A 14,275-nucleotide genomic window follows, 5' to 3' on the forward strand; every position below is an offset into this window, starting at 1 on the left:
CCCGCTTGGAGATGGAGGAACTGGTAGCTTCATGCTCACTGGGGTGAAGTTAGCTCTGATTTATGCTGTGAGCTTCTGTCTCTTCAAGCTGGAATACATGGGCAGTGACAGCCCTCCTGGTGTGCTCCCTGCTCTGTCAGGTCGGTGTCATTAGCCAAGTCACTGCACATTGCTGTTCACCTCAAGGTAGTGATACCCTCCCTGCTGCCTCTCACCCAGCGCTGATCACCTCTCTCCCCTTCATCTTTCACATGGTGTAGCAGCAGCCTCAGTGAGTTGGAAGATACCACTTTAAAGACAAAATAACAACATAAAGTCATGTTTTAGGAAAATTAGTGCCATTCTGGCACAGTTAGGCTGCTAGCAGGTAGCAGATGTGCTGCCCACTATGTGGAAGTACCACAGTGCTGTACAAAAGAACCTTGTTGGGTAGCTGAGAACGATCTCAATGTAGAGAACGTGACTCTACAAGCATGATCATTAAGGTGGACAGTAACAGGAAAGCAGGTAGTTTAATCTTGTGCTAATTTGGCTCAGTGCTGATTAAATTGATTAACAGTGAAAAGCAAAACCCCTCTGTGTATATGCAAGTGCATTGCAGCTACACTGTGTAACAGTGATAGCATAATTACACATGGATTTTTGTAATGGCCAAAGGGATTTAGATAAGTGTAGAGAGGGGGAAAAAGTATTTTCAAGTGGAGTTACTAAACCTGTGTCAAGTGAAGGCTTCTGAAATGTGGTCCTTTCATTTCAGGAAGAGTGGGGGAATGTGCGGTATTGTGAGTGTTGCAGCACATCATTCTCAGTCAATATGTTGTTCAAGTGGATGCAATGACTTAACACTTCATGGGCCAGATGGGAGAAAAGTCTGGATAATTGTCAAATGATTTGAAGTGCATTATTCAGCCCCAGATTAGCAACCTGGGTGTTTGAGAGGTGCTGGCTCTTGTGCCAGCGGGGATTTCTGCAGTAATACGTTGGTAAATAGGAATGACAATACAGGCAGAGGTTTCTCTTGGTTGTGTGATTGTCTCCATTTAGACTGCAGTTGAACAGTCTTTTTCAGGGTGTTGGAAGTTGCTGGAAAGCTTCTGGGGGTTGCAGGAATCACTTGTGGATGGAGGTGAATTTAACGAAAGCTTTAGTCCAAGAAGAGAATATGAGAAAACGTTACATCCTTTCATTTGACTGTCTCAAAAATGAAATGTTTTGTGTATGTCTGTTTGTGTGTACAGAGACCTGATTTATATAAGATTAATATTTAACCTATTGAAAATAACTTCCACCCTTAAGATGAAGAAGAACGTTAACTTTAGGTTAAATGGCAGGGGCTTCTTGCTTCCCAAGGCCCTGGAAGCGCCTTGCCAATTTCTTTGTGCACACCGAGGTGTTTTGATCCTACTGATCAGTTTTCCATGCTTTCAGGGATTTCCTCCAAGGCCATTTCTCACAGCAGCTCTCTCTGTAATGAGTCTGAATTTGAAAACACTCGATTTCTTGCCCCCTTCCTTTTGTTAATCCCCTGTAAATGAGGCGAATAACTGGGAGGTCTCACCTGCCCTTTCCCGACTGGTGCTTCTGTTCTTGTCTCTGTCTCCCAAGGGAAAAGCCCAAGAACTGCAGCAGTGGGGAGTCCCTGAAACAGAGTCTTAGGCTGTTGTACTGCTGCCCACCTCCTGCTCCCCAGAGGTATGGCTGATCCTGCTGCAGATTTCCAGGAAGGATACACAGTCTTTGATTTGATGATTTTGATGCCTTTTGCAGCCTCCTATTCCTTGTTTTGCTCTTCTGAGATGATTCTGGTTTTATTAGCTCTTTGTGGATTTGTTTTTCTCCCCAACACTAGGGAAGTTCACGTCTCCTTTTATAGCCCTGCTGTTGTCAATAGGCGCTCTGTAAATAGGAAGAAAAATGGTACTGACATTCCCTCTTCTCTTGACCTCCTGTGTCATTTGGAACTATTCTCCGGGCTTCAAATAGGGCTAGATTAATCATTAAATTCTTATTAAAGTTACAATGCACAGGACCATCCTAATTCTTCATTAGTGAACTACAGCTTTCCCAAACTTCCCACACATCCCAGGACCTTCCTAGCACTTCTCTTGCCACCTCCTCCTCTCCTTGCTTGGTTTTCACAACACAAGGATATTCTCTTAGAAACAGTGACATTCCTTGCTTTTTCTCCCAGGCTTTCTCAATGGAGAGACACGTAAGTTCACTGTTGTGCGACTCTGAGATACTCTTGAGCTGCTCAGAGTGGCTTTTGTGGTAGATAAGGGAGAGTAAGAGGTGTGAGCAAGCTCCTGTTTTCATCCAGGGATGCCTTCCATCTCATCCTGCTGTCCACAAGACTTCGGAGCATCTTTGGAGCAGAAAGAGGAGTGATCGATCCACAAACTGTGGGCTGATGGCAGGCAGAATTTAATCCAAAAATGCAACGCCTTTTGGTGGCTGTGTTATTGGAATGGATTATCTTGTGCAGCTGGCCAAGCAGGTCCTGCCATTTCAGCATCCCTCTTCTCCATGAAGCGTCCCCAATAACACTGGTGTGCTTATTACTCTGTGCGCTGCTCTGTCTGCCTGTTGCTCTTGATACACGCTCTCCAGGAAAGCGAATAGTACACTGTAAATTACTATCTTGTCTGCTGTGGTGCATGGAGCAGCCCACCTGCTTGGCAGGCAGCCAGCTTGCATTTATTTTAGCAGATGGGAAAAGCAGAAAGCCACTCGGAGTAGGCAGGGAAGCAATATTTATTCCTCGGGTGGCAAACACGGCAAAGTGGTGAATGGAGCTGCAGAGTTAAATAGGAGTGGGCACACGTCTTGCATAGCAAAACCACAGATGCTGGTGCCTGGGAAGGGAAAGGCAGTGGGTCTGCACAATAGGGAGTAGATTGTGGATGTTACTTAGCCCTTGATGAACAGGAGCGTGGATGTTCTCTTTGTCACAGCTCAGATGTGGAGGGCTGACAGCAGTGCCCGGCAGCATCTGGAGAGGAAACTGCACTTCTCCCAAAGCACACTCTTAGAATCATAGAATCGTTTGGGGTGGAAAAGACCTTTAAGATCATTGAGCCTAACTGTTAACCAAGCCCACCACTAAACCATGTCAGTCAGGGCCACATGTACGTGTCTTTTAAACACCTCTGAAGATGGTGATTTGACCACTTCCCTGGGCAGCCTGTTCCAGTTCTTGATAACAAGCTCTAGGGTGGCATTAGCCTTCCCTAAGAAGTGGGTCTGCTCTGCGTGTTGGGCTTTCTGTTCCCTTCATTGCATGTGAGCACAGTAAGATCATATTCACAGGCAGCTGCATCATTGAGTAGTGACCAGATTAGCATTAATCAAAGGCTGTTTGCTGTGTGGTGGTAGACGGGTGCCCAAAATAGCTAGGAAATAGGGCTGCGTGCAGAAATGTTAGTGCTCTTTCTGCAGGGCAAAGAGAAGATGCATTCGGAGTAGAATTTATCAACAAATTTTTGATGCCATTGTCTTCATTATGCACAAGGATCTAAATGCAGCCTTATCTTGGCTAGTCTTTTTAGAGGATAACAGCCTATTACTGCTAGCAGTTAATCCAATTACTCTTTTAGGTCAAAAGGGAGTGTTCTGTGCAAATATTTTTAGAAGATCTGAAAAAAGTACTGTGTGTGGTTGACCCAAAGAGCGTGTTTTCAGCACATCAGAATGTTTAGACGTTCCTGCTCATACTGAAAGAAATGTGTTCAGAAGGGCTGCAGGCTTTCAATTCTGACTGCACGACAGGAGCGGCTTATTTTACAAATGAAGATATTTCACAGTGTAAAGTGCTTTCGAATCAGAAAATAAACCCACTGCCCAAAATCGCCGGTGAAATGCTGTGTCTGAACTCACCAGTGAGAGGCAGGGGTGTGTAAACCTGAAGAATGAACTCAGAATGAAATATCTTGCCTAAAGCTGGTTTTAAACGCATCATTTTGCCTCGCATTGTTGCTGGTTCTCTAACAAGGATTTTATTGAGTGTATAGGAAGGGGCTGTGCAATAACTACCAACGATCCCTCTAAAGCATGGAGGAGCGCTGCCTTGGAGAGGAGAAATCTACCTGTGGATGAACTGGAATAGATTTAAGTGGAGTTTCTTCCTACTTAATTCGGGGGATGGTGTTGCACTTGATATAAGCCAGATTGGATGTGCTTGACCAACCCTTGGGAGCAGGGCTGTGGTGTTGCATCTCCTTTGGCAGAGGGGATTTCTGTTCACCGCTTCATTTCCATCTAGGAAGGATGCCCCCAGCTAGGCTTTGTGTTTGGCAGAAATCTTTAGGGGTGCTTCTGCTGCAGCCTCTGCTGTGCCTGCAGCACTTTGGGGATGCTCGGATGAAATTCAGGCTACTGTGGTTGGCTGTGGCTGCTGCTGGGGTAATAAAAAGCGATACAACAAACACAAACCTCTGTTTGATGTGGGATGGGGAACCTTGTCCAGGGGCTGGCTGAATGCTAAGGTCCAGGCTCATGCCATCTATGTAAGTGTTTGGGAATCTCTGCCTTACACAGCAATCACAGCAGAAACTGGGTTGTTGGTTTTATCATAAAGGTTATTATTTGGACATCAATGGTGAATTTTAAATAGTCCTGTGACATTTATGCTGTGAATAGAAGTTTATTTTTCCTCTTCCACCTGACACAGAAAAGAGCTCTTAGACCATGTCCTGCTGAATCCCAAAAGCTTCAACTCCTAATAACCGACTGCAATCTAATTTAGATCAGCAGCTTGAAAAATCATTAGTTCAAGTAGTAAATGGCAAGGAATTAGCTTCTACAAAACTGATGGTAGCTGAGCTCTTGGAGCAACTATTGCCCACTCAAAATTTATGTCCTATTCATGCATGCCATAAAACTGTCCTTTAAATATCAGTTCAAAAATAAGCACAGAGAAGCAATTGCCATAGAGGAAATTCACAGTATTGGGGTGAGAACAAAAGACCAGGCGCTGCTTCCCAGTAAGAGGAGCGAGTTGTGTTGCTGTGGCAATGGTGAGCTGTCATCCCTCACAGACCCTGTCCAGCAGCAGCCTCCAGATGTAACAAGAGTTATTTTGAGCAAAGGAAAACTATCCAGACTAAGAAAATAAGGGGGCTGAAGGAGATAGATGGAAATTCATGTTTCTGGTAATAACCTGAAAGGTCATTCAAGGAGGGAATGCATCCATGGAAGTATAAAGTTTTGGGGTTAAATGGTGTCATGCATACAAGAACAACAGTCCAACAGGAACAAGAGGATTTCTTTTGTCTGGATATTAATACATATTTACCCTATGGTTACTGCCCTTTAGCTAGCAGAGCTGAAGCCTCTCCATGTAGAACCTTAGGGGGGGTGAGAGGGGAGATGCTTCCTTACAGCTTTATTAAACTCTGAATTACATCAAAGATTATTCAGTTGGAACCCGAGCCAAAGCCTATGGACAGGGTTGATGTTATGGTTTCTGGCAATTCTAGATGGGACTGAAATGCAGTTGGACATAAAAGAAAGGCACAAACCAGCAGAGTGTTTATATAAACATGTTTGAATCGATCTTGCAAAACATCCTGGTGCCAGCAGTCATCCTCAAGATCACTTCCCTCCCTCTCAGTAAGGCTTATAGGAAGAAGGAATTTTTCCCTACCAGCTTGTTAACAGTAAGTTTTTATTAATGTAATTATTATTATTATTATTTAAGAACTTAGGAATATGCCACAGGGTGATATTTAGCAAGTTGAGCGTTTTGATGTAGGAAACAATAGTTACTGCAGCTATTTAATGCTAACTGCGAAGCGAATTCCTCTCATGTATAAGCAGTTGTGTGGTTTTGGTCTCCATAAAATTATGAGGGGAGGGTGGGGGTGGAAAATAGAGATATTTTATTATATTTGTAAAACTATGAAGTATTTATTCATCATCTTCCAACTGAGAATACACAAGTTCTTTATTAGTATCTTAATGGCCTGTGTCTGTGACATATGAAGTTGTCCCTGATTGACTCATGGGGAGGTGGGTATGTGGGCCACTGGGGTCCCATGAGGATGAGGTGTACATTAGGGTGAGCAGCTGCTGAAGTACAGCAACAGAGGCATAGCTGAATATTGGAGCGTGTTAGGATGACTCCACATCTGCCTTCCGGATGGTGGGCAAGGAAATGTAGATGTGTCTCAATGGTGGTTTCTTCTAACTGCTCTTGAGAGTAGCATCTAAATGATGGTGTGAAGCTGGGCATCTGCCAGGTTTCACAGGTCTCTTGCTGCTTTTGAGCTTAATGCTAGCTTGTGATTACTACCCAAAGTAACTGATTTAAAGCTACCTTGTCTATCTGTGCATTGCACAGAGGAATGTAAGCCCCTCCTAGGTCCTGCAATTAGCAGGGTCTGTAACGGAGGGAACAGTGGAATAGAGTGTCCTGTGCTGCACGTGGCACAGTATATAAACAGTGCTTTGGGTTTTTGTTGATTCCCTAAAATCTACTGTTTCTCTCCTACTCTGGTGTATGTGTGACTGTTTTGTATCTGTGGGGTTTATCCCATCAGCAAAATCATAGCAGATTCCTGATATTTCTCCCTTTACCAAGACGCTTGTTCACAGTTGTTTAATAACGGTGGTGCACGGATTATTTTTGGTCAGCAAAAAGCGGCATTATCAGGTTTTTAAGGCTTTTCACATTTATATTCTGTGGTGTTGAAACTTCCCTTTGAATTGTTCTTGGACCCATAAAAGGTTCTGTAGCTGTGATTTCAGTGGCTCCATGAGGGTGTCAGGCTGTCATCATAGCAGGGAGAAGGAGGCTCTGGGGTCAGGGACTGTTCCTAGCTTGGTAATAAATTCTCAGCCTGACTTGATGCCATTCATCATGTTGAGAAAAGGTTTTAGCTGTTCCTTTCAGACCACTGACATCTATTAAGTTATCCATACATCATCCCAGCATTAAGGCTTTATTAGAGCTGTGGTTGCTAGGGTTTGCTCCAGGTGTTGGTGCCTATGAACACCTTCAAAACCAAGACTCATTTACACTTGCTGACCTGGATTCTAGTAACCTAATGTGCTTTTGCTGATTTCAGCATGTTCTTCACTTATTAAGGGTATGTTTCTCTGTGGTTTATTCACATTTAACTCAAGCTGTGTGCAGGTGGTAAGATGAGCATGAAGGTGACTGGTAAAGGACCACTTACCTCTCCACCTATCTTAGTGAGCTTGCCCAAGATAGGGGTGTACCTACCTAATGATGTCAAGTAACCATATTGATGGATGGCATCAGTCCATGGGTTTGGTTTGCAGAGCCTGCTGATCTAAAGAAGGTGAGAAGTCATAGCCAGTGCCAAACAGCTCTCATGGCTAGAACACCAGGTCCTTATGCCATGCCTTTGGGTAACCACCAGTAGCTCCTTCTCCCCTGCAGACCCTGTTTAGCAGCTGCTAGCCTGATTTCTGCTTTGTTTAACACTAAAGTGGCATTGAACCTTGTGGTTAATTCTCTGAGCTCCCACAGTGGAACAGGACTTCTCAGGAGGGACTCTCAGTATGTTTCATGAACGCATACATGCTGTTCAAGCAAGCCAAAGTAAAGCTATATTGTTAAGGGAGTAACTCTTATGCCAATCCAGACCTTGCGCCCATTGACTTGCTGCTCTGTTCTGAACCACTTGTGCTTTCCTATTATCGATGCACCTTTTCTAATACCATTTTGTATGGGTTATCAGTGTGTGTTACTGTCGCTGCGTGTAATGAAGCAACAGCAGCTGAGGTATAAAGTGTCTCCTGCAGATTAATGAGGTCTTGAAAGGAGGCGATTGCCCACTGTGAAAACAGAGACTATCAACTTGAATTACTTATCTCCTAGATACAACTGTTATTAGTACCAGTCTTGCTAGGAGAGGAAGAATCAAGTGCATGAAAGGAGGATGATATTTGTTTGAGGCTATCCATGGTTAAATCTGACTGGTTTTTATAGCTGTCATACATTGGCAGATACCTAGGAAACAGTGGAATTGTTTGAATTAACAGCCAACACTTCTAGAACCATATCAACTTACATAGAGCTAGTGCAGCTGTAGTTTTAGACTAGCTTGTCAAGAGTTACTTTTCTGATTGTTGGAGTTCTACTTTTCTAATCCTTGGAATATCCTTTTATATTGTTTCATTTGGGGGGGGGGTTGCTATAGAGTTGGACACTCTCAGCTTGGTTTTGGCTGTGGTTTTCTGTCTCTGCATCACACTATAAATAACTAGCTGTGGTTAGAGACTGTCTTTGGTAAGAGAGTTTGATTTTTGTTCTTGGGAGATGCTCTGTGCCTTAGAGCTGTAAGCTGAGGAATCTCACTCTCTCTGTTATTAACACTTCATTCTTTAGATAGTGGAAAAGTGTTTCAGTTCTTTCTGGTAATGTAATACTTTGAGGTAGCTGGAGCTTTCTGTATGCTGTGTATTTTATCTGTTCACTGTGTAATAGCCTGACCCCATTCAGAAAACATTTTGGACTGCGCAGCGTTTGTATTATTAATGGCAGTATTGATTCCTCAGATCAACTTTAAAAAATGACTTGGTGCTTTACAAGAAAGCCATCAAAAGGATTAATGTGCTTTTTCATTGTACATCTATTCTTCTGTCCATTGGAAATGGTGATCAAGTCAAATGTCATTGGATTATCATCCTGGCTCTAAGGACCTGGGTGTAATTGTATATCCTGATGCAGGCATGTTCGTTTTACTTTGGGGAATAGGTACACTGATGTTGTGTTAACTGCAGATGTGGAATGATTACTCCCTGATGTTAACGTGGAGACTGCCTATGGCTAGGCACTAAAAGCATGCTCTGTTTGCCTTTGTTTTTACCTTAATCTGCATGCAGAATAGATATAGGTGCTATAGGAGAATAAAGCAAAGACATAGGAGAGAACCTTGTTGCTTTTTGGAGCAGGGTATTATTCTACTCTTTATTAAAGCTGCATGAAAGAATATGAAGTGTTGTTGTTTATGAGAAGCATTGTTTCTAAAAGTACATGTTTTCCCCACCTTTCTGCCACCATGACTAAGATACTTGATACTTGAAATATTATTTGCCTTCCTATAAGCATTTCTTCCCCTCCTTTCTTTCCCCTCCCCTGACATTATGTAGTTGATTTGATTCTCTAGATTGCTTTCCTCAAGCTCTAACTTGAGTTCATTTTGTTATGTGGTGACCACAGTTATGGATGACGCTCCCCCTGGCACACAGGAGTACATTATGTTACAGCAAGAATTGATCCAATCTGCGGAATTAAAGAAAAAAGAGTCCCCTTTTCGTGCTAAGTGTCACGAAATCTTCTGCTGCCCACTGAAGCAAGTGCACCTCAAAGAGAACACAGAGCCGGAAGGTTTGTGGCACTATGGATCCATGTTCTGTTTGTTCTTATGATTTTGAGTTTTCCATGTATGTCCCTAGAGTGTGCTGTGTGTTTTCCAGCCTGTGTCAGTGTAGCGCAACTGATGCAGGAAGCGTGATGCACTCCATGTCCCCCTTTGCTTGCCTGTTAGTGTCTGATTCAGCTATCACGGGACACTATAGTATAAGCCGTGTACGATATCATTCTAGGCAAGAAGTGAAGTGACGCTGCTTTTACTTAAAGAAAGTCTGTTTGTTTCAGCTCTCATCATTACACACTGCCCTTTTTTTGGCTGCCAAAAGTTGCTTGCTACTGAACCAGCATCAATTCCTAGTTGGTTCTTCCCAGTAACATTTCTGAAGCTGCACTCTGCTGCAAACATGGCACTTAGGCTCAGATTCAGCTTGTCCCCAACACCTTTCACTCCATAAGGCTTCTGCATAGCGCTAGCGAATGCTCATGACAGCTGTACTTCAGCGAAGCAGGATGGAGTTTGTATGTCATGCACGCCTGGTTGCATTTTGGGAAATGAAATGCATGCAGAGCAGAAAACAATAAGTAGAATGTTTTCCTTTTCAGATAAAGCAAAGGTACGGTCTTTTCTAATGCTGTGTTTGCTCATATGGGATTACTAATGAGGTATCTCCATCTTTAACTTGTGTGTGTAAGATGCAGCTATTTGAAAGTATGTATTTTAATATTTTCTCTTGTTGTTCCACATGTGTTTTACTCTACTGCCTTATATTGCACATGGTAAGCCTGCTACTTTTTGCATAAGCTCCAGTATCTGCCAAGACAAATAATGCTGCTGCTGGTAGATGTATTTTAAGATGAAATATTTAGGGCTGGATGCTGTCGCCACAATTGAGTCCGCAGGAATGGCAAAGTGAGAGGATTGGAGTCCTTCCTCACAAATCACTTGTGTTATTCTCTCTGTAATGACAGGCATCGGTTGCTGAGCTGTCACTATCAGCCCAAAATATTCCAGTCAATTACTTTCTCCCGTTACACACCCCAGATTTTGCATGAATGTTCTTTGCAGTTCTGGGCTATCTGTGTCTTTTTGAATAAAACTGGTTTATTACAATAGCATTTCTTCCTCTTCTCACCAGAAATAGCAAGTCTGACACAAACATGGGCGTAAGGTGTGGGGAGAAGGTTTTTGTTTCAGTGATGCTATAACTGAGTGTTACAGTTGGGTTTTGAAAACACTGAGCCTAATTCTGCTCTCGGTTCTGGGGCTGACTTGGTAGGAATTCTGATTTTGTAATTCTGAACTCAATAAACATGAAGGGGAATCCCACATCTGGATTAGTAAACGTAATGAATTTCCTCCCATCCATCAGGGTTTGTGTTGTTTATGAGCAAATTACGAGCTCACAGCTGTTCATATCAAGCTCTCCTAGGAAGACGATGACAGCTGAGGTACTAAAGGTGCTCAGCATCCTCAGGCAACTGATATCTGGTGAAATGAAAGATTCCATGTGAGCCATAAAAAGAAGGGCCCTAAACTTGCCATCATTGACTCATATGCTGTATTTCAATGTTTCCTTCTGGTCATGTATAACTCCAGCAAGAAGCTGATGGTTACTTCAGCCGAACTTATACTGGGAGCTGGATTCCTGCTGGGAACTTAGCTCTTAGCTAGGTCTGTTTGTTTTCAGTGAATGAATCAACACTTGACACACTAATGGCATGTCCAAGAGGAACAAGGGAAACGAAGGTATGCTGGGCCTTTTATCTCCTGGGGGAATGGTTTGGTCCAATGCTGGGGAATTCAGGACCTGCTGGGAGAAGCTCGCAAGGTGCAGGCTCTAAGTGAAGACCTGAGGAGCATCAGTTCTGCTTTATTGTCACCTGGAAGCCAACAGTTGCTCTTCTTAGGTTCTCCATAAATCTACATACTGTCTGTCTCCAACAACAGCTGTGTTACTCCTTCCTCCATGGCATATGCTATTGTTAATCATTCTTACTGCAAATATTCGGTTCTAAGAGGAAAGCTTTTCATCTTTTACTGCAGTGTACAAGGATGAATGCCTCTTCGCCTTCCCCTTTTCACCCCTCCTTCTCTCCTCCAGGAATTCTGCATCCCTAGACAGGGCACAAGAAGCTATGGCCGTACTGAGTTGTCCCACAACCGTCTGAGTTGATGGGAATTCATAGGGGTATCCATTTTTATTGTTGTGGAATTTCTCTATCTGTTAAAGATGCTGCCTCTGGCATGAGAGGGGAAATACATGTTTAGGAGTCCTTTTAGCCTCTGTTGCAGTATAAATTGTCTGGGTTGCATTGGTCTCTTACTTCAGAGTCTGTGAATTGCCTGGCAATGGTGTTAGACCCACTGGATGAGTGATGTGCATCAACCTCTGTGGTTTGTTACCATGAAGCCTGAGAAATTCGGAATGTGAAATGATTCAGTTGCTTTCAGTGCAACCACTAAAACAGTCTCTTAAAACTAATGGAGTGGCTGAAACAAACCCTACCTGAATACCTTCTGGGGGAACCCAGCAGCTAACAGCTCGATTGTGCTGTGAGGATGGATGGAAATAAATGTTTAAACTTGTTACTGTAGCATAATTTACACATTTTTTTTTAAGGTAAAATATGGTGACTAAGAAGCATTTAGGAGAGCTCCTGAGTCAAATGTCCTAATGGAAGTTTTATGGGAAATTACAGACTTGAAAGACTGCAGAGAGTATAAAAATGTACTTTTTTATCTGCTGAGTAATGGCATGGGAACACACAGTAAATCCTGCATGTGTCTAACTTTGCAGCTCTTTGCCTAACTATTTCATTTAGATGATGGATTTCTTCCCTGCACTTTGTAACCACTTTCAATACAGGGTTAATGCCTGGGGAGCCTCATTTATCACTTCAGGATTTGAAACCCCTAAGCATGTATGGTGATACCAGGTAAAAGATTTTCCTGGCTTTTTATAAGGGTGTTTGGGGGATGTTCTCCTGTTCGCTGAAAGGCTTAAATACCACCTCACTCTGGTATCTGAAGCAGGTGGCCCATCATTTCTCATATCTCAGGGCCATTTCTAAAAGCAAGAGAAGGAAAATTAGATCCATGTTTCCTAAATTAACCTGTCTTGGTTTCTTGTTCATCTCATGGCACCCTACCTGCCTCCTTGCAATGTTCACAGCACCCATATGCCTCCTAAACACCTTAGTAAAATAGGCCCAGGGCCAATACTTTTGATAACAACCTGGAGGATACATAGGAGGTCCTTGGTCAAGTAACTATAGCAAGGACAGCCTTCTTTTAAGTGGTAAATGTGGAAGGGAGGAGGAGAACAGTAGGAAATCACAATAATATTATATTGAGCAAGCTGGGCTAGTGAAAGGTGTCCTTGCCTGTGGCAGGGGATTGGAACCAGCTGAGTTTTAAGGTCCCTTCCAACACAAACCATTCTATGATTCCCAAAATGTGGAATTTTCCACTTGGGTGCACTGCCAGCAGGGTGATTGCAGTTCACACAGGCTGCTGCCTTTCCTAGTGCTGTGAGAAACTATGGCCTAAGTTAAAAGATGAACTGCTGCTTTATTCTGCATCATTCCAGCTTTGCTTTGTCAAAGCCATCCTACAGTTTACAGTGCTGTGGATCTCTCCAATGCAATAAAACAAGCAGAGCTGACATCCTTACCTGGATGCTGGCTCCTGTGGCATTGGGCATTGTTTGCAGTTACATCCAAGCAGCAGCAAAGCACAGGGTGCTTTGGTAGCTTCCCTCAAGCCAGGAATACACTGCTAGCAGGAGAAGGGCCAGCTGAAGTACATTTTGCAGCTATTTGTTCTCTTAAATAGTTTAAAGATAAGCTGCTGCTATCTGGATAAAACACGGTTACGTAAAGAGAAGTCTGCTCCTGGGAAACTAATTTGAGTTGTATTATTGCATCCGGAGGAGGGAATACAATGAGAGGAAAACACCCATTGGTTAGTCACAGCCACATAATCAGGAGTCTTGGCCTCTTGCCCACAGTTCTGTTTTCATAGGGGATCTTGTTGAATTTGTTATGTATTTTGGGGGGTAACATTTAGTCTCCAGGCATACACAACCTTTTTACACAGAAAAAACAGACAAGCGTGGCAAAATATGTATTGGGGATGGGGAGAGGGGAATCTGGGGGAGCAGCTGGTAATGAAGAATGGCAGCTTTCCCCAACCAGCTGCAAATCTGATTAGATAAAAAATGTTAAGGCTGCTAATAGGAAACAAGCAGCTTTGTGGCTGCCCTTGACAGTGGCTTGTCGTCTTCAGCCCCAGCAATGGGATGAGTGTGGAGCCAGCCCCAGGGGTGAGGAAAAGGTAGGACATTTAAGCACAGGAGGTGGGAGGCTGGTTCTTCCACTTACTCCATGTGCACACACCGCTTTGTCACCTGCAGAAAGGCAAAGCCTTTATGTTGTCACACTGAACATCCCTTTGGTGCTCCAAGAGCCATGTCACCATTGATAGTACTGTTACTTGGCACTTTAATTATATCCTTTTCTTCTAGACCAAATCAGTGCTATTAGCCCAGCTCCCTCAATTATGTTAATTCATGGGCATTTCTGCATTTTGGAATATAATGAGAAAAGGAAAGAAGAAGGGGGAGGAGAACCTGTATTTGAAATCACGGAGAACTGTGAGAGGCTTTTAAAGTTTACTTATTGTTCAGAGCTGAAAAGACTTTGTATTCCAGTGAGGGAATAATGGAGATGAGATGCGGGAAACAGGTACAGCCGCCTGTGCCAGTTGTGGCTGAGGTGTTCAGACGCAGCACACTTGGCTGTGAGACAGCAGTGAGGAGGTTCAGCATCTGTGCTGTGGGTGAATGCAACCTCAGATTTAATCTGGACCAGCAGCAGCCTGAAAGGGACTCACTGGTTTATTGAACAGGGGCTCCTACTAACTTACGTGTT

At 43.4% G+C, this 14,275-nt stretch overlaps 1 protein-coding gene across 5 annotated transcripts in view; it reads left to right on the forward strand.

Moving 5' to 3' along the window:
- FGF13 (fibroblast growth factor 13) overlaps nucleotides 1-14,275 on the forward strand; it is a 241,729-nt gene that overhangs the window by 121,444 nt on the left and 106,010 nt on the right. For 3 of the 5 annotated variants that reach the window (XM_057404861.1, XM_057404857.1, XM_057404859.1), the window contains exon 2: nucleotides 9,191-9,358. The exons of 1 other annotated variant lie outside the window; for it this stretch is intronic. In XM_057404861.1, coding sequence (XP_057260844.1) covers nucleotides 9,193-9,358 — 166 coding nt within the window. In that variant the 5' untranslated portion in view covers nucleotides 9,191-9,192. Of the gene's footprint in view, nucleotides 1-5,515; nucleotides 5,658-9,190; nucleotides 9,359-14,275 lie in introns of those variants that run through there. One more of the 5 variants, XM_057404862.1, reaches the window with a different exon arrangement.

The sequence above is a fragment of the Pezoporus wallicus genome, unplaced genomic scaffold, assembly GCF_028554395.1.
Source record: "Pezoporus wallicus isolate ANWC-B61680 ecotype Strahan unplaced genomic scaffold, APGP_CSIRO_Pwel_v1 contig_6217, whole genome shotgun sequence".
NCBI lineage: Eukaryota > Metazoa > Chordata > Aves > Psittaciformes > Psittacidae > Pezoporus > Pezoporus wallicus.